This window comes from Oncorhynchus gorbuscha, linkage group LG08 (assembly GCF_021184085.1).
Source record: "Oncorhynchus gorbuscha isolate QuinsamMale2020 ecotype Even-year linkage group LG08, OgorEven_v1.0, whole genome shotgun sequence".
Taxonomy (NCBI): domain Eukaryota; kingdom Metazoa; phylum Chordata; class Actinopteri; order Salmoniformes; family Salmonidae; genus Oncorhynchus; species Oncorhynchus gorbuscha.
Window position 1 is genome coordinate 33001853 of NC_060180.1, and position 21058 is coordinate 33022910.

The 21058-nt window shown below is 41.9% G+C and overlaps 1 protein-coding gene across 1 annotated transcript in view; it reads left to right on the forward strand.

Annotated features, from left to right (window-relative positions):
- LOC124041504 (cadherin-23-like) overlaps positions 1–21058 on the forward strand; it is a 640482-nt gene that overhangs the window by 596649 nt on the left and 22775 nt on the right. Inside the window, 2 exon segments of the mRNA XM_046359178.1 lie at positions 13946–14115; positions 14706–14843. Coding sequence (XP_046215134.1) covers positions 13946–14115; positions 14706–14843 — 308 coding nt within the window.

Consider the following 21058-nt stretch of genomic DNA (forward strand, 5'->3'; position numbering starts at 1 on the left):
TTGACCTCATCCCGTCAGTAGAGGGTACCTGGTTATTTTTTTTAAAATTCCTTCAACACCATCTTAAATAAGCATACCCCTTTCAAGAAATTTAGAACCAGGAACAGATATAGCCCTTGGTTCTCTCCAGACCTGACTGCCCTTAACCAACACAAAAACATCCTATGGCGTTCTGCATTAGCATCGAACAGTCCCCGTGATAATGCAACTTTTCGGGGAAGCTAGAAACCAATATACACAAGCAGTTAGAGAAGCCAAGGCTAGCTTTTTCAAGCAGAAATTTGCTTCCTGCTACACAAACTCAAAAAGTTCTGTGACACTGTAAAGTCCATGGAGAATAAGAACACCTCCTCCCAGCTACCCACTGCACTGAGGATAGGAAACTCTGTCACCACCGATAAATCCACTATAATTGAGAATTTCAAGAAGCATTTTTCTACGGCTGGCCATGCTTTCTACCTGGCTACCCCTACCCCGGTCAACATCGCTGCACCCCTCCACATCAACTCGCCCAAGCCTTCCTAATTTCTCCTTCTCCAAAATCCAGTCAGCTGATGTTCTACAAGAGCTGCAAAATCTGGACCCCTACAAATCAGCCGGGCTAGATAATCTGGACACTTTCTTTCTAAAATGATCTGCCAAAATTGTTGCAACCCCTATTACTAGCCTGGTCAACCTCTCTTCCGTGTCGTATGAGATTCCCAAAGATTGGAAAGCAGCTGCGGTCATCCCCCTCTTCAAAGGGGGGGGAACCTCTTGACCCAAACTGCTTACAGACCTATATCTATCCTACCCTGCCTTTCTAAGGTTTGATTGTTGGAGTGCTGCAGAGATAGTTGTCCTTCTGGAAGGTTCTCCCATCTCCACAGAGGACTTCTGGAGCTCTGTCATAGGGTTCTTGGTTTCCTCCCTGACCAAGCCCTAATCCTCCGATTGCTCAGTTTGGCCGGGCAGACAATTTTTGGAAGAGTCTTCTTTTCTTTTTTTGAGGGTGGACCAGCTTAATATTGCAGAAAGAATGTTGCTTCCAATGTAATTGTCTGCATCATTTCCAATCCCCCATATTTTTTTGGTAAATATATATATCCATACACGCATGCATATACTATATATACACATATATACATACACATACCTATATAGACATACATACTTTTTTAAATAATATATCTTTATTATTATTCCCCGCAAACCCTTCCGCCGATCCCCCAATTGGAGTAAACTAATAAACACTTCTGCTTCTACCTTCAATCCATACATCTTATACACACTCTACAGACACAGTCTACTTTACAATAGTTCTGTTATGCAGGTGTTATGCAGGTGAATGAGTCTTTATTCCAGTAAAGGATATAAGCAATACTCCTGGACAATCAGAGCAGAAAACAAAACATAAAAAACTTAATTCCACTCGTAGTGACGAGGACAGACTGGAGACTCGACCATTAACTGTAGGTTGCCTCGGGAAGGCACCGACCGTAGCAGACTCAGACACCTGCTCACACGCAGCCTCTGAGGGAAACAAGACACGACAGGGCGAGACAAAGACACAGCACGGCGAACATCATACAAGGATCCGACAGGACAGAAACGGAAAACAAGGGGAGAAATAGGGACTCTAATCAGAGGACAAGATAGGGAACAGGTGTGAAAAGACTAGATGATTGAGTAGGAGAATAGGAACAGCTGGGAGCAGGAACGGAACGATAGAGAGAGGAGAGAGAGGGAGGGAGAGAGAAAAAGGGAACGAACCTAATAAGACCAGCAGGAGGAAACGAACAGAAGGGAAAGCATAATGACAAGACAATATAAGACAAAACATGACAGTACCCCCCCACTCACCGAGCGCCTCCTGGCGCACTCGAGGAGGAATCCTGGCGGCAACGGAGGAAATCATCAATCAGCGAACGGTCCAGCACGTCCCGAGATGGAACCCAACTCCTCTCCTCAGGACCGTAACCCTCCCAATCCACTAAGTATTGGTGACCCCGTCCCCGGGAACTCATGTCCATGATCCTACGTACCTTGTAAATAGGTGCGCCCCCGACAAGGACGGGGGGGAGGGAAGACGAACGGGGGTGCGAAGAAAGGGCTTAACACAGGAGACATGGAAGACAGGATGGACGCGACGAAGATGTCGCGGAAGAAGCAGTCGCACAGCGACAGGATTGACGACCTGGGAGACACGGAACGGACCAATGAACCGCGGAGTCAACTTACGAGAAGCTGTCGTAAGGGGAAGGTTACGAGTGGAAAGCCACACTCTCTGGCCGCAACAATACCTAGGACTCTTAATCCTACATTTATTGGCGGCTCTCACAGTCTGTGCCCTGTAACTGCAAAGTGCAGACCTCACCCTCCTCCAGGTGCGCTCACAACGTTGGACAAACGCCTGAGCGGAGGGAACGCTGGACTCGGCAAGCTGGGACGAGAACAGAGGAGGCTGGTAACCCAGACTACTCTGAAACGGAGATAACCCGGTAGCAGACGAAGGAAGCGAGTTGTGAGCGTATTCTGCCCAGGGGAGCTGTTCTGCCCAAGACGCAGGGTTTCTAAAAGAAAGGCTGCGTAGTATGCGACCAATCGTCTGATTGGCCCTTTCTGCTTGACCATTAGACTGGGGATGAAACCCGGAAGAGAGACTGACGGACGCACCAATCAAACGACAGAACTCCCTCCAAAACTGTGACGTGAATTGCGGACCTCTGTCTGAAACGGCGTCTAACGGGAGGCCATGAATTCTGAACACATTCTCGATGATGATTTGTGCCGTCTCCTTAGCGGAAGGAAGCTTAGCGAGGGCAATGAAATGTGCCGCCTTAGAGAACCTATCGACAACCGTAAGAATCACAGTCTTCCCCGCAGACAAAGGCAGACCGGTAATGAAGTCTAAGGCGATGTGAGACCATGGTCGAGAAGGAATGGGAAGCGGTCTGAGACGACCGGCAGGAGGAGAGTTACCTGACTTAGTCTGCGCGCAGTCCGAACAAGCAGCCACGAAACGGCGCGTGTCACGCTCCTGAGTAGGCCACCAAAAGCGCTGGCGAATAGAAGCAAGAGTACCTCGAACGCCGGGATGACCAGCTAACTTGGCAGAGTGAGCCCACTGAAGAACAGCCAGACGAGTAGAAACAGGAACGAAAAGAAGGTTACTAGGACAAGCGCGCGGCGACGCAGTGTGAGTGAGTGCTTGCTTAACCTGTCTTTCAATTCCCCAGACTGTCAACCCGACAACACGCCCATAAGGAAGAATCCCCTCGGGATCAGTAGAAGCCACAGAAGAACTAAAGAGACGGGATAAGGCATCAGGCTTGGTGTTCTTATTACCCGGACGGTAAGAAATCACAAACTCGAAACGAGCGAAAAACAACGCCCAACGAGCTTGACGTGCATTAAGTCGTTTGGCAGAACGGATGTACTCAAGGTTCTTATGGTCAGTCCAAACGACAAAAGGAACGGTCGCCCCCTCCAACCACTGTCGCCATTCGCCTAGGGCTAAGCGGATGGCGAGCAGTTCGCGGTTACCCACATCATAGTTGCGTTCCGATGGCGTCAGGCGATGAGAAAAATAAGCGCAAGGATGAACCTTATCGTCAGACTGGAAGCGCTGGGATAGAATGGCTCCCACGCCCACCTCTGAAGCGTCAACCTCGACAATGAATTGTTTAGTGACGTCAGGAGTAACGAGGATAGGAGCGGACGTAAAACGTTTCTTGAGGAGATCAAAAGCTCCCTGGGCGGAACCGGACCACTTAAAGCACGTCTTGACAGAAGTAAGAGCTGTGAGAGGGGCAGCAACTTGACCGAAATTACGAATGAAATGCCGATAGAAATTAGCGAAACCTAGAAAGCGCTGCAACTCGACACGTGACCTTGGAACGGGCCAATCACTGACAGCCTGGACCTTAGCGGGATCCATCTGAATGCCTTCAGCGGAAATAACAGAACCGAGAAAAGTGACGGAGGAGACATGAAAGGAGCACTTCTCAGCCTTCACGTAGAGACAATTCTCTAAAAGGCGCTGGAGTACACGTCGAACGTGCTGAACATGAATCTCGAGTGACGGTGAAAAAATCAGGATATCGTCAAGGTAGACAAAAACAAAGATGTTCAGCATGTCTCTCAGTACATCATTAACTAATGCATGAAAAACAGCTGGAGCATTAGCGAGACCAAACGGCAGAACCCGGTACTCAAACTGCCCTAACGGAGTGTTAAACGCCGTTTTCCACTCGTCCCCCTCTCTGATGCGCACGAGATGGTAAGCGTTACAAAGGTCCAACTTAGTAAAGAACCTGGCTCCCTGCAGAATCTCGAAGGCTGATGACATAAGGGGAAGCGGATAACGATTCTTAACCGTTATGTCATTCAGCCCTCGATAATCCACGCAGGGGCGCAGAGTACCGTCTTTCTTCTTAACAAAAAAAAACCCCGCCCCGGCAGGGGAGGAAGAAGGCACAACGGTGCCGGCGTCAAGAGACACAGACAAATAATCCTCGAGAGCCTTACGTTCGGGAGCCGACAGAGAGTATAGTCTACCCCGAGGAGGAGTGGTCCCCGGAAGGAGATCAATACTACAATCATACGACCGGTGAGGAGGAAGGGAGTTGGCTCTGGACCGACTGAAGACCGTGCGCAGATCATGATATTCCTCCGGCACTCCTGTCAAATCACCAGGTTCCTCCTGAGAAGAGGGGACAGAAGAAACAGGAGGGATAGCAGACATTAAACACTTCACATGACAAGAAACGTTCCAGGATAGGATAGAATTACTAGACCAATTAATAGAAGGATTATGACATACTAGCCAGGGATGACCCAAAACAACAGGTGTAAAAGGTGAACGAAAAATCAAAAAGGAAATAGTCTCACTGTGGTTACCAGATACTGTGAGGGTTAAAGGTAGTGTCTCATATCTGATACTGGGGAGATGACTACCATCTAAGGCGAACATGGGCGTAGGCTTCCCTAACTGTCTGAGAGGAATGTCATGTTTCCGAGCCCATGCTTCGTCCATAAAACAACCCTCAGCCCCAGAGTCTATCAAGGCACTGCATGTAGCACCCGAACCGGTCCAGCGTAGATGGACCGACATAGTAGTACAGGATCTTGATGGAGAGACCTGAGTAGTAGCGCTCACCAGTAGCCCTCCGCTTACTGATGAGCTCTGGCTTTTACTGGACATGAATTGACAAAATGTCCAGCAAGTCCGCAATAGAGGCACAGGCGGTTGGTGATCCTCCGTTCCCTCTCCTTAGTCGAGATGCGAATACCTCCCAGCTGCATGGGCTCAGTCTCTGAGCCGGAGGAGGGAGATGGTTGCGATGCGGAGAGGGGAAACACCGTTAACGCGAGCTCTCTTCCACGAGCTTGGTGACGAAGATCTACCCGTCGTTCTATGCGGATGGCGAGTGCAATCAAAGAGTCCACACTGGAAGGAACCTCCCGGGAGAGAATCGCATCTTTAACCTCTGCGTGGAGTCCCTCCAGAAAACGAGCGAGCAGCGCCGGCTCGTTCCAGTCACTAGAGGCAGCAAGAGTGCGAAACTCTATAGAGTAATCCGTTATGGATCGATCACCTTGACATAGGGAAGCCAGGGCCCTAGAGGCCTCCCTACCAAAAACTGAACGATCAAAAACCCGAATCATCTCCTCTTTAAAGTTCAGGTAATTGTTAGAACAATCAGCCCTTGCCTCCCAGATAGCTGTGCCCCACTCTCGAGCCCGGCCAGTAAGGAGTGATATGACGTAAGCAACCCGAGCTCTCTCTCTAGAGTATGTGTTGGGTTGGAGAGAGAACACAATATCACACTGGGTGAGAAAGGAGCGGCACTCAGTGGGCTGCCCGGAGTAACAAGGTGGGTTATTAACCCTAGGTTCCGGAGACTCGGCAGACCAGGAAGTAGCAGGTGGCACGAGACGAAGACTCTGGAACTGTCCAGAGAGGTCGGAAACCTGAGCGGCCAGGTTCTCAACGGCATGACGAGCAGCAGACAATTCCTGCTCGTGTCTGCCGAGCATGGCTCCCTGGATCTCGACGGCAGTGTTACGAGAATCAGTAGTCGCTGGGTCCATTCTTGGTCGGATCCTTCTGTTATGCAGGTGAATGAGGACCCAAAAGCGACTTGGCGAAAACAGAGTCTTTATTCCAGTAAAGGATATAAGCAATACTCCTGGACAATCAGAGCAGAAAACAAAACATAAAAAACGTAATTCCACTCGTAGTGACGAGGACAGACTGGAGACTCGACCATTAACTGTAGGTTGCCTCGGGAAGGCACCGACCGTAGCAGACTCAGACACCTGCTCACACGCAGCCTCTGAGGGAAACAAGACACGACAGGACGAGACAAAGACACAGCACGGCGAACATCATACAAGGATCCGACAGGACAGAAACGGAAAACAAGGGGAGAAATAGGGACTCTAATCAGAGGACAAGATAGGGAACAGGTGTGAAAAGACTAGATGATTGAGTAGGAGAATAGGAACAGCTGGGAGCAGGAACGGAACGATAGAGAGAGGAGAGAGAGGGAGGGAGAGAGAAAAAGGGAACGAACCTAATAAGACCAGCAGGGGGAAACGAACAGAAGGGAAAGCATAATGACAAGACAATATAAGACAAAACATGACAAGTTCTCTCTTGTTTTTTCTTTAGTCCTTCCTCTATTTCTGATGTCCATCCAGTTTGATTTATTGTAACTATGCAATTTCACAAAAGCTCCGAACCTATATACATTCTACAGATCCATTATGCCTTACATTGTTTATCTTGTTATTAGTCCCACCCTTCAGCTCCACTCAACCCCTCCCATCTGTCTCTCTATATCATCCATTTCGGATTTCTACTTGCCATATATTTTTCAACTGTGCTGTGATGCTTCACAAAATAATTGAACCTTCCTATTCTCATCACTTCTACAGATTGTAATTAAAAATAAAAATGTTTGCTAAAATAATTATTATATTATTGATTGATTGACTATGGCTTTTCAAATCACCCAGTATTGCTATTTGTAGTGTTAGTTCTAGGCAAATGTTGCAATTCTTCAGCCATTCCTGGGCCTGTGACCAAAAATGAGCTACATATGGAGAATACCAAAATAAATGATCTAATGACTCTGCCTCCTCACAGCAGAATCTGCAGAGCTGGGAGGATTGCATCCCCCGTATATATAACATTCTATTAGTTGCAAGAATTTTGTATAGTAATTTATATTGAAAAATGTGAAGTTTTGAATCCGGTGTTGTTTTGCTTATCAATTCATAAACCATATGACATGGAATTGGTACATCGAAAATCTCTTCCCAACTATTTTGCAATTTATATAGCACAGCTGTCAGTTTTTTGGTCCTTAAATGAAATTGGTATATGTTTTTATTTATCACACTTTTCTTTAACCATTTATGTTCTTTAATACAGGGCCGACATACAAGTTCCTTACTTTATTCCCCAATACTTGCCTCTTCCATTTTTGTGGTAATGCTGCAATTAATTGGTTGTAATTTTGGGTAGAGCAGATATTTCCATATGTCTGTGTTAGCTGCATGTTTGACATAACTCCACCAGTCCTATTTATGTTATCATTCACTAAATGTATACCTTTTTTAAAAATGTATTTGATAAATACAGTTTTTTTAAATCAATTAGTATATTTGAATTTAACCACAATATTTGTTGTACTATTTTTTCCGTCCTTTCAAGTGGATTAAAATGAAATTGCAACCAACTTTCTAAGGCTTGTTTAAAAAATAAAGATATTTTGGAGATTATTTCCTTTTCAAACAACCGAAAGTGAGCAGGTGTAATCTGAATAAAGGGGAAAAGGCCCTTCCTGAATATAGGATGAGACATTCGTACCAATTGACTAGAGAACCAGTTTGGAATTAAGTATAACTTTTGTATGACTGATGCCTTTAGTGAGAGGTCTAATGCTTTAATATTTAATCATTTCTGCCCACCAAATTCATATTATCTGGTTTGCCATTCCAAATAAAATTGAATATTTTTTGTTCATATAATTTACAAAGCAGGTCACTAGGTGTAGGCAAAACCATAAGCAAATAGGCAAACTGTGATATAACTAAGGAGTTAATCAGGGTGATTTTTCCACAAATAGACAGGTATTTTCCTTTCCTTTTAGGAAGAGTCTTTCTTGTTCCAAACTTCTTCCATTTAAGAATGATGTTGAATGCAATAAAATGCAAATTAATTAATTAAAAATCATAGAATGTTATTTTCTGGATTTTTGTTTTAGATTCCGTCTCTCACAGTTGAAGTGTACCTATGATAAAAAATTACAGACCTCTACATGTTTTGTAAGTAGGAAACCCTGCAAAATTGGCAGTGTATCAAATACTTGTTCTCCCCAATGTATGTGTATGTCCATTACGTGAAATCCAAATACAAATCTATTTAAATGACAGGTTGTAATGCAACAAAATAGGAAAAACGCCAAGGGGGATGAATACTTTTGCAAGGCACTGTATGTACCCTGAAAATATATAGATATGGTGCCACCCCTGATTAGGGGTTGACAGCCACTATAACTAAACAATAACATATTTATTTGACTACATATTTAGCTTCCAGTCAATGTCTCCATATACAAAGTTGAGAGTCTCATCTTTCATTTTTGGTTTTACTGGTATGTCAGATTAGCTAATTCGACAATTTCTCAGTATCACAGAAACACATTAAATAAATAACAGAAACATTTTCATGACAAGTTGCCAGGGATGAAATTCATCAAAATAACTGTTCAAAACATGAAAACATGCATAAAGCTGTATTTTTAAACCTCAAATTTGACTTTAAATGTGTGAGAATGTTATGCGTATTTGCAGGAATTAAAACCATGTACTTCAATGGTTATAACTATGTTTGCGCTTTTAGGGTTAATGGATATTGTTTAGACAGTTACACAAACTTTTAGAATTAAGAATATTCTTCTAATTGTAGACATTCAGTTACATAGGATTGTTCAAATTTTCCCCATGTAATGTTAATGCTCTGCTAACATTGCTACCATATAATGTTGTAGTATCATGTAAATGCATCATAATGCAGAAACCTCAATGTCCCAATTCTCTAAATACATGGATCTAGATGTGGCCATAGATAGAGAATCCTCTCACAATACACTTTACAGAAAAATGAACACTGATATATGATACTGTGTATCATGTCAAATCAGTTTTACATTGAACCAACAAACAATGGCAGATATGAAATTCACAGAAATGCACCCAGATTTGTCGTGCTATTCAATTTGTTTCCTTCTAGAAATGATTCGATAGGTATTGAAGCTAATGTACAAATAATCAACAAAACATTCTAAATGCAAACATTCTACCAACTTGCCATGACAAAACTTATGACATTTTTAGATGTAGCATATTATACAATACAATGGGTGGGTCTAATCCTGATTGTTGATTGGTTAAAATTGCATTCCAGACGGTTTTTAGTCCACAAATCTATGACGTCAAAATTCCTATTTACTCTGTTCCATCTGATTGCGCAATCCACTGTCTCATCAGCCCAGCCAGGCAATTTATAAACTTGATCTCTACTCTAAAAAGCATCTAGACATTATCTCACATTTTAGGCTAACATTTAGGTTTCAACAGTGGACATTTGTATAAACCTTGCTGTCTGTCTCTTTGACCTTTATGACATTGTTTCAATATTTAAATTCGATATCCAGCTGTCCCATAGTAATGAACGTGTCGGGAGTCAGGACGAGACAGACAGGCAGCGTTTTCTCAGCCAGTCGAAATCATGAATCATCATTTTTTATGGATAATATACAAAGAAATATAAATTGAAAAAAGGTCAAATTAAATGAAGTGCAGCTAGTTTGCAGTCTTTCCAGCTTCAGTTTGAAGTGATTGTGTTAGCTGTGTTGTTGAACAACAGTGTCCTGACGAGTGAGCAAATGTCCTATGCCAGGCGAAATTGCACCTCATTAGCTTATTGTTATGGATGTATCCCAAATAAATGTCTTTATAAAACAATTTAAATAAATACAAATGCAGCTATTTTACTGTTATTCAGCCAGTATGGCAATGGAACATTTAGAATGAACAACTGTGTCTCTTCCATAGATACAGAACAAAAAGACTTGAACGACTTGGACTGGCAACCAAACCGATAGAATGAATGACCAGTCAGCTTGGGTAGCAACCCTAGATTTGTGTTAGGACTATATCTGGATGAAATACTATGAATAAATTCATCAAAATAAGATTTTAATTGAAAACATGTCAATGATTATTTGAGTATGTTGGTAACCCATTGTATAAAAGTGATAATGCGCTCAAAGCCTGTGTTTGGAGGATATTGGCACAGTGTGCCTGCCCGGGCCTAACGACACCCGTGCCAATATATCCACCAAACACCGGCTTTGAGGGCATCGAATCAAATTCTAATCCAATTTTATTGGTCACATCCTGTAGACCGGGGTTAGTTGTCACACTTTTTTACAAATGAATGTATTTCTAATGCACTAGTATATCTTATTTTCACTGTTAGGAGAAAAACCAAGATCTTCGGTTGAAATGGGGACCATTTGTTATCCTCATATCTTATTCCAACACGGCGTTATAAGCCATTAAACACACTTTGTCCGAGGTTGGTTGTCACACAGTATGGGGTTGGTTGTCACAGTGTTTGCCATTCGTTTTTCAGCAACAAATAAACCAATATACAATGTTTTTGAAAAAGTAAAGCCTTTATTTGAAAAAAGGAAAGCCTTTATTTATTGAACAGTATTTCTCTCTAACATTACAAAAATAAATGTGTAGAAATAAATTCAACATTGTTGAATATTTGCTTTGGCATTGCAGTTCTTACTCTACTCAAATGTTCATGTCAATGCTTAATAAAACAAACTAAAGTAAGGAAACATTTGGGGAAAAAGTTGTATGTGGATGAAGGTCATTCTTAGGCAAATAAACTATATGTAACGGTATTCGTCGTCTGAAGAAGAGGAATCGGATGTTAGTGTAATTTAATTTTGCCAATGTGCTTTCATCAATTCAAAACCCTTAATCTATTTTATGAGAATTTCTAAGATTCTTGTTTGCATAAAATAGACGCAGACTAGTCTTTCAATAATAGGTAACAGAATTTATTCTCGGAGCGCGCTGACACTTAACCACGAGCAACAGTTTATATACAGATCATGACGTCATTTCATTGCTTTAACAAAATCCCCTCCTCTCGACCGGGACAAAGTGAGGTGAAAAGTTCATTCTAACTTACTAACACACTCCCAGATAACTTTTGACCCCTCAACATTATTGATCACAACTGAGCTGACAGTTCTAATTAACAGAAAAACTAGGAATACTCACTGCCTTATCTAAAAACCCCAGAGCTAAGTTTCTGTAGGTTCAAACGTTAGGTTAACGACCTTATTTGTTTACACAGTCCCCAACCCATTTGTTTCACACATAGGGATAGGGTTTCACACAAGTGCGTTAAAATACATTTAATACATTTTATTTAGACATTTTTTAGTAAGTCATACTAAGTCTAGTTGTCTTATTTTAATTATTTAAATGAAATAAGTGGGAAAATTATGTTGCACATTAACATCCGCACTATAAGGAGATTTGATGTAAATTCCCTCTTTTTAACTCACCTGCACATTCATTTACTTTGTTCTTTCTTTGTTGTTCCTTTTCCATACAATCCATTATGTACAATTGCAGTGAATATGATTTGAATAATGCACGATTTTAAATCCCAGCAGTATTTCAAATTACATTCAGGAGCAAAAGGATTTCAATAGTTGTGTTTAATACATAAAAAAATTATAATTGGAATGTAATATTTTCATGGAATATCATTCAATCATTCAAATGTATTTATAAAGCCCTTTTTACATCAGCAGATGTCACAAAGTACTATACAGAAACCCAACCTAATACCCCAAAGGGCAGGCTAGGAAAACTCCCTAGAATGGCTGGAACCTAGGAAGAAACCTAGAGAGGAAACAGGCTCTGGGGGGTGGCCAATCCTCTTCTGGCTGTGCCGGGTGGAGATTATAAGAGTACATGGCCATTTAAGGCCAGATTGTTCTTCAAGATGTTCAAACGTTCATAGATGACCAGCAAGGTCAAATAATAATAAGTGGTTGTAGAAGGTGCAACAGGTCAGTACGGCAGGAGTAAATGTCATTTGGCTTTTGATAGCTGAGCATTCAGAGGTCGAGACAGCCGGTGCGGTAGAGTGAGTCAAAAACAGCAGGTCCAGGACAAGGTACCACATCCGGTGAATAGGTCAGGATTCCCTAGCCACAGGCAGAAAAGTTGAAACTGGTGCAGCAGCATGACCAGGTGGACTGGGGACAGCCAGGAGTCATCAGGTCAAGTAGTCCTAAGGAAAGATCCTACACATAAATTCACACAGGACACCAGGTAAGACAGGAGAATTACACCAGATATAACAGACTGACCCTAGCCCCCCCCCCCCCCCCGGCACATAGACTATTGCAGCATAGATACTGGAGTCTGTAACAGGGGTGGGTCGGGGGACACTGTGGCCCCGTCCGACAATACCCCCAGACAGGGCCAACCATGCAGGATAAAACCCCACCCACTTTGCCAAAGCATAAGCCCCCACACCACTAGAGTGATGTCAACAGTCTACCAACATACTACCCTGAGATAAGGCTGAGCATAGCCCACAGAAATCTTCCACCACAGTGACTCAGCCCCCATAACAGGGTCAGAGGCAGAGAATCCCAGTGGAGAGAGGAGACCTGGCCAAGCAGAGACATCGAAGGCGGTTCGACGCTCCAGTGCCTAGCCGTTCACCTTCTCACCCCTGGGCCAGACTACACTACAATCATAGGAACTACTGAATAGATGAGTCTTCAGTAATGACTTGAAGGTCGAGACCGAGTCTGCATGTCTCACATGGATAGGCAGACCATTCCATAAAAATTGAGCTCTATAGGAGAAAGCCCTGCCTCCAGCTGTTTGCTTAGAAATTCTAGGGACATCCCGGGGTCGCCTCTTCACTGTTGACGTTGAGACTGGTGTTTTGCGGGTACTATCAATTAGACTTTTAAAATGATAAACTTGGATTAGGTTACACAACGTGCCATTGGATCACAGGAGTGATGGTTGCTGAAAATGGGCCTCTGTATGCCTATGTAGATATTCCATAAACAAATATGCAGTTTCCAGTTACAATAGTCATTTACAACATTAACAATGTTTACACTCTATTTCTGATCAATTTGATGTTATTTTAATGGACAAAAATGTGCTTTTCTTTCAAAAACAAGCACATTTCTAAGTGACCCCAAACTTTTGAACGGTAGTGTAGTAATGGCATCACCAGCCAAATTCTAATTGAACTGGCACCAGTTGTGAAAATGGGCTGCGCTGGGCCAAGTTTACCCTAACAGGGCTCGAATTTGCGAATTAGATTAGAGTCAGCTGGAATTTGGCCCTATATTTAAGTGCCGGTGGAAACAGGGTGAATGTGACAACCATCCCTAAACACCTCCCAATACTAATTAAGATTCTAGTAACCACATGACTTGATCTATGGAAAAAAATACACATTTAAATAAAGCTCTTCCTTTCCTCTTTTCAATAAAGTAATTGTTTATGGATACTCCCATCATATAGGTATTTATTACAGAAATAACAAGCATATGAATATTTACTTTCACCCTTGAAAACTGCAAATATTCCTCTCACCTCAATATTTTTAGATCCTGTCCTGAATTGAACACATGGATGAACTCTCCTATAGAGGACACACATTTTTATCTTGAAATTAAATTATTACACAGCCCCTTCTGGATTTTGAGTAATAACCACTGTGACAACCAACCTGTGAGACAACCAACCCGTTCTCCCCTATAATTAGTATATGTATGATGAGAAGTGTGCTGGTAATCATTGTGTTGTTGTGCAGGTAAGATCGTAGCCAACCGGACAGTGGACTTTGAGCAGGTGCAGTGGCTGAACTTCACAGTGAGAGCTCAGGACCACGGCAGTCCACCCAGAGTGGCTGAGCTTCCAGTCTACCTACGTATAGTAGACATCAATGATAACAAGCCCATCTTTACACAACCCTCTTACCAGGTACCAAAAATACTAGTTCATAACATGCATTGCAAAGGGCATTACCCTTAAGGCGTCAGCATACTTCGGTTCAGCTGGTACCTAGCCGAACTCGGCAAGGCGAACTGAACGTGTGTTTTCACTTACGACCTTAAAAGACATTCACTTGAAAAAAAAGATAACTCAAGAAATCTGTCATAAATGTTGATGTTTTTCCCAAGAAGATCTTAGTCGCACAATTTTACATCTAAGATGTTTAGTGCAGTATTTGTCAAGTAAAAAATGTTGCATGAAAACAATTTGTTTCTTGTTGAATGACATTTCATTGAAGAACCCCTACTGTTGACCAATCACCAACAAAGGGGCATAGACATTGGCTACCGACTTCGGCTTGCCTCAAGAAAAAATGTGTGTGCACGAATAGCCGAAAAAACACTTGCAGAAGACCAAATCGAACAAAAATGTCATTATATATGCACAAACTATTTTGGTTGGGATGCATGCGGACACCTTTAGTAGTACTCACTTGATAAAATTTCTATTGTGATGGTCTGAGTTTGTGCTTGTCTGTGTGTATGCTGATGTTGTTGTGTCTTGCTGTCTCTTTGCAGAAGCCAGTGTTTGAGGATGTTGACTTGGGCACGGTCATAGTGACAGTCAGTGCCACAGACGCAGATTCGGGCCTCTTCTCTGTCATCGAGTACGGCCTGGTAGACGGAGAGGGCAAGTTTGGCATCACTCCCTCCACTGTGAGTTCTGTAACATGTTTTAACACGTGAAGAAACACACACACACACACTTTGCAGTGCTTGAAGTCGACTTCTTTTTACTTCACGTATCACTGCACTTCACAAATTGGTGCAGGCACTCATTTTTGGGTGCTGGTACTGTTTATATTTAGGAGCTGTAGGGTGGATGGTCCTCGAGCAGTAGAAAATTCAATGTGCTAGTACTAGCTACCGGTGTGCACCTGCCAAATCCAAGCACAAACACACATACATATACATATACACACGCACACAAACACAGACACACACACACGCAATCGCTCCTCTCTTTTGTTTTCACTCTATTTTGTACTCTTTCAAAGAAAAAGAACAGATTCATCTACATTCAATATACAAAACATTAGGAACAAACACCTTCCTAATATTGAGTTGCACCTCCTTTTTCCCTTAGAACAGCTTCAATCCATTGGGGCATGGGTTCTACAAGGTGTCGAAAGTGTTCCACAGGGATGCTGACCCATTTTGACTCCAATGCTTCCAACAGCTGTGTCAAGTTGGCTGGATGTCCTTTGTGGTGGACCATTCTTGATACACATGGGAAACTATTGACACCCAGCAGCGTGGCAGTTCTTGACACACTCAAACTGGTGCGCCTGGCACCTACTACCATACCCTGTTCAAAGACACTTAAATCTTTTGTCTTGCCCATTCACCCTCTGAATGGCACACATACACAATCCCATGTCTCAATTTTCTTGAGGCTTGCAAATCCTTCTTTAAATCCATCTCCTCCACCTCATCCACACTTATTGAAGTGGTCTTAACAGGTGACATCAATTAGGGACCATAGCTGTCACCTGGATTCACCTGGCCAGTCTATGTCATGGAAAGAGCAGGCGTTCCTAATGTTTTATACACCCAGTGTATGTTGCCTGATCATCGAAATTACACTTAAATGTGGAATATGGGACCTGGAATGAAACATCTTACTAGCCTAAGAAGAAAGGTATTTTCAGATACAAGGTGACTTTGTAGAGGTAAAGGAGGAGACTCGAGTCCACGGTTGCGGTTGGAATAATAGCTTTTAAAGGATCACTTTACTATTTTGGTGTGTTGTTCATTAATCCACTGTTAATACAATCCCCCAAAAGGTTCATGTTTTTTAAGATGGAGCATTCTCAGCACAGAGCAAAAATTGTGATGATGATGCTGCCTTTTACATCATATGAGTGAACTATCCCTTTACCTCAGAGCTCCTTGGGTACAAGCTAGTGCAAAATGAAACGTCCTTAATCTAGAGGTTTTATAAGTATGCATTGATCACTTCAGTGTCACAATTATGTGCATTATTATTATGACATAATCCCCCTTACAAGAATGTAATGTCTGTTTTAACTTTTTTCAAAGAGTTAGTTTTTCTGCCTAAATGTTCGATCTCTGCTGCTTTGACTCCTGTCAGTCTTCCGCATTTAATTGGAGTCTGGTGTAGTTGCCCTTAGACACTGATCTTGTGCAATTTTTCATTTCCACTAATAGTAGGTAGTATAAATGTAACCACATGTAACATATGGTTTTTCATTAGTATACACGTCAAAAGTCCCAATGCAAAGTTACACCTCACTTTTCTATTTTTAGAGTTATTACATTATAACCGATCAGAATGCCGAAGTCATGCCGGAAAATGTTTTTGCGGGTGTGACGTTATATGGCGGACCCGGCAAGCCAGCCTATTCCCTATAATGTAAATGAATTAAAATGTATAACTTCAAATTAAATCTAATCGTTTGCACAAGGGCTGGGACGATACCAGTATTGCAATACTCGTTAGTATTGTGACAAGAAAACAAGCTGATTTAAACATTTTGGGAAAACAGCCCTAATATTGAAATCAAAAATCATTATGTTGTCATCCAGAGTCACATTTATTTATTTCCTAACCTATAGCACATAATATTTTACATACAGCAGGTTAGTAGTTTGGTCTGCCTCCTGTTTTCATTTTTGCGATACTGGTATCGTACTGGCCCGAGTGGTGAGCTTTCTGATGCCAAGAGCTGCTTAGGCATCACCCAAGTGGGTGCTACACAGAGTGGAATTGGAGAAGTCCAGTGGCTATAAGTCACGCTCTTCCATTTCCTAATAATTGCTCCCACAGTTGATTTCTTCAAACCAAGCTGCTTACCTATTGCAGATTCAGTCTTCCCAGCCTGCAGGTCTATAATTTTTTTTCTGGTGTCCTTTGACAGCTCTTTGGTCTTGGCCATAGTGGAGTTTGGAGTGTGACTGTTTGAGTATGTGGACAGGTGTCTTTTATACTGATAACAAGTTCAAACAGGTGCCATTAATACAGGTAATGGGTGCAGGACAGAGGAGCCTCTTAAAGAAGATGTTACAGGTCTGTGAGAGCCAGAAATCTTGCTTGTTTGTAGGTGACCAAATACTTATTTTCCACCTTAATTTGCAAATAAATTCATGAAAAATCCTACAATGTGATTTTCTGGATTTTTTTTCTCATTTTGTCTGTCATAGTTGAAGTGTACCTATGATGAAAATTACAGGCCTCTCTCATCTTTTTAAGTGGAAGAACTTGCACAATTGGTGGCTGACTAAATAGTTATTTGTCCCACTGTACATTGCTTGTTTGTATTTTGATTTTGAAATGCTTTGAGATTCTTTGAAAAGATATTGAATAAATTATAATGATTATTATTATTACATTAAATATATAACACCATCTAACCATCAAATATGCAGTTATCTTAGCCAGAAAACCAGCCAGCTAAAGTTAGTTACAGTGCCCTCCATAATTATTGGGACAGTGAAAATGTTTTTTCTTCTTTCGGCTCTATACTCTATAATGTTTGAGAGTCAGCTAATCCAATAGCGATATAGTAGGTTAAATCCAAAGTAGATACATTCCGGAGGCAATAATCCAGAGGCGGCATTGGTCAAAGGAGAAGAGGGGAAGAGTCAACAATAAGACAGCGATTGGAGGAAGGCTCTAGGCAAATGGAGAGGATCACAACAATAATAATAATATATAATAATATAATAATAATATAATAATATATATAATAATATAATAATAATAATATATGCCATTTAGCAGACGCTTTTATCCAAAGCGACTTACAGTCATGTGTGCATACATTCTACGTATGGGTGGTCCCGGGGATCGAACCCACTACCCTGGCGTTACAAGCGCAGTCAGTTAGCTACTGTAGCTCGCTAGTACTAAGCCAAGGTTGAAAAATTCTAGCCTACTTCACAGAGATCATGCGAACCCCTTGTGTGAGGAATATGATTGGTTGTTTTCATCACACCTCCTCGTGATTAGTGGATTGTAGCTCACCATTGCGAACACTCGATCTGCATGGCTAGTGGCTAACTAACCTGAGCTAGCTAACGCAGAGTAGATTATCCATATGATGTAGAGAAATATTGCATTGTAGGTAGTTTATAAGATATCTAGAAATAGGTTAACAAATATGTTTAAAAAACAAAATATAACTGTGTTTGTAGTTGTAGGTAACCAGATTGTGACTACAACTAAGTCACTAGGTCTTTGACCACACTGTGTTGTTCCGTTGGTGAGTAAAAACTCAAAACTGCTTCCTACCCTTTAAGGCTGTGACTGGGGGAGGGGAGGCTGATCCTACAGTGGTTCTTCCTGTACACGTTGTGTCATACTGCAGCACACCTTGCGGGCTGCCACAGAATTCTATGGCACGTTATTTAATGCTAGTTAGTGCTAGTTTGACCACCAGAGGGCATCTTTGTGAAGCATTTGACAGTCTTTAATATTGGCTGTACTAGAGCATTTAAAACCTATTTTGGAAGAACAAAGTATATGGGATTGATTCATTTTATTAATATTATGTTGTTACTATTCCAAGAAAAACAAAAAACAAAACCCTCAGGGAAAATATGGAGCTGTACAATGTGACCATAGGCTACAGTACTAAAAGCAAAATAATCCCAACATTTCTACACCCTAATTGTAGTCTAACCAATACCCAAACAGAGATTTGGTGAAAATAAAAAGCTCATTGATTTATTAAGACCAGTCCCCATGCTTGTCTCAGAGCAGCGTGAAACGGTGCTGAAATGGTTGACCACACCCGGGTAGGATATTGCTTCAAATTCTATTGCTTCCATCTTCAATATGGTCTAAGTGCCACAATGTCACAAATAATTGAACACACACAATTCTTAAAACTCTGAGAAGGGTAATAGAAGGTGATCTGCACTGCAAATTAAACTGACATTCTTATTGCTATATTCCACATGTTAGTGTGTATGTTTCGATCCTCTTTCTCGCACACGCACATGCTCGGCTATGAAAAGCCAACTGGCATTTACTCCTAAAGTGCTGACCGGTTGCACCCTCTATAAACACTGTTTATATTATCTGACCGTGCTGGTCATTATCTAGCTTTAATGGCCATGTACTCTTTTAATCTCAAACCAGTTCGGATTTAAGTATAGCTTTTGTATGACATGACGCCTTTAGTGAGAGGTCTAATGCTTTAATATTTAATCATTTCTGCCCTTGAATTCATATTCATTATATAAATAGGCCCATATGCACCTTGATATTGGGGGTGTGCCATGCAGCCGTGCCTAACAGGAAAGGGGGGTGCCCCATGTGGCTGGCCCAAACAGGGAAAGGGGAGTTGGAGCTGGTCATCCGAGCTTGTGCCAGAACCTTGTGCCAAGGGAAGGGAGAAGCGGAGAGTCACAGATACTCCCGCCGTTTACCCGTGCTTCATTGGTCTGTTTCGCTTGATGGCCCTCCGATCTGCACTTGTTAGATGGCCCTCTGACCTGCAACCATTTTCTATGGTTATATATGTGTTCCCTACTCTTCCTGTGGTCCACCAAAATTAAGGCAGTTTATACAATTTTAAAAACATTACAATACATTCACAGACTGTGTGCATTCAGGCCCCTACTCCACCACTACCACAAATATACAGTACAAAATCCATGTGTACATGTGTGTATAGTGTGCATGCTATCGTGTGTGTGTGTATGCATGTGTCTGTGCCTGTGTTTGTGTTGCTTCACAGTCCCCGCTGTTCCATAAGGTGTTTTTTAATCTGTTTTTAAAATAAAATTTTACTGCTTGCATGAGTTACTTGATGTGGAATAGAGTTCCATATAGTCATGGCTCTATTTAGTACTGTGAGCATTCCATAGTCTGCGCTGGACTTGGGGACTGTGAAGAGACCTCTTGTGTCATGTCTTGTGGGGTATGCATGGGTGCATTCAACATGTCAATACCTCTCGTAAATACAAGCAGTGATGAAGTCAATCACTCCTCCACTTTGAGCCAGGAGAGATTGACATGCATATTATTAATATTAGCTTTCTGTGTACATCCAAGGGCCAGCCATGCTGCCCTGTTCTGAACCAATTGCAATTTTCCTAAATCCTTTTTTGTGTCACCTGACCAAGGATTTTTGTATCATCCTTGTAATTCAGTAAACATCACCACTAATAGTTATTTTTAAGACTTTGTTATATTCCAGGTACGACAAAACTATGGCCTGTAGGACCTGCCTTGTTGACCGTGCTGTCAAGAAGGTAGAGCAGCGCCTTATCATGGACATACTTTTCCCCATCTTAGTTACTGTTTGTATCAATATGTTTTGACCATGACAGTTTACAATCCAGGGTAACTCCAAGCAGTTTAGTCACCTCAACTTGCTCAATTTCCACATGATTTATTGCAAGATTTAGTTGAGGTTTAGGGTTTAGTAAATGCTTTGTCCCAAATACAATGCTTTTAGTTTTAGAAGTATTTAGACTAACTTATTCCTTGCCACCCACTCTGAAACTAACTGCAATTCTTTGTTGCAGTGTTGCAGTTATTTCAGTCACTGTAGTAGCTGACATGTATAGTGTTGAGTCATCCGCATACATAGACACTCTGGCATTCCTCAAAGCCAGTGGCATGTCATTAGTAAAGATTTTTAAAAGTAATGGGCCTAGACAGCTGCCCTGGGGAATTCCTGTTTCTTCCTGAATTATGTTTGAGAGGCTTCCGTTAAAGAACACCCTCTATGTTCTGTTAGACAGGTAACACTTTATCCACAATATAGCAGGGGGTGTAAAAGCCATAACGCATAAGTTTTGCCAGCAGTAGACTATGATCGATAATATCAAAGGCCGCACTGAAGTCTAACAAGACAGTCCCCACAATATTTGTATCATCAATGTCTCTCAGCCTA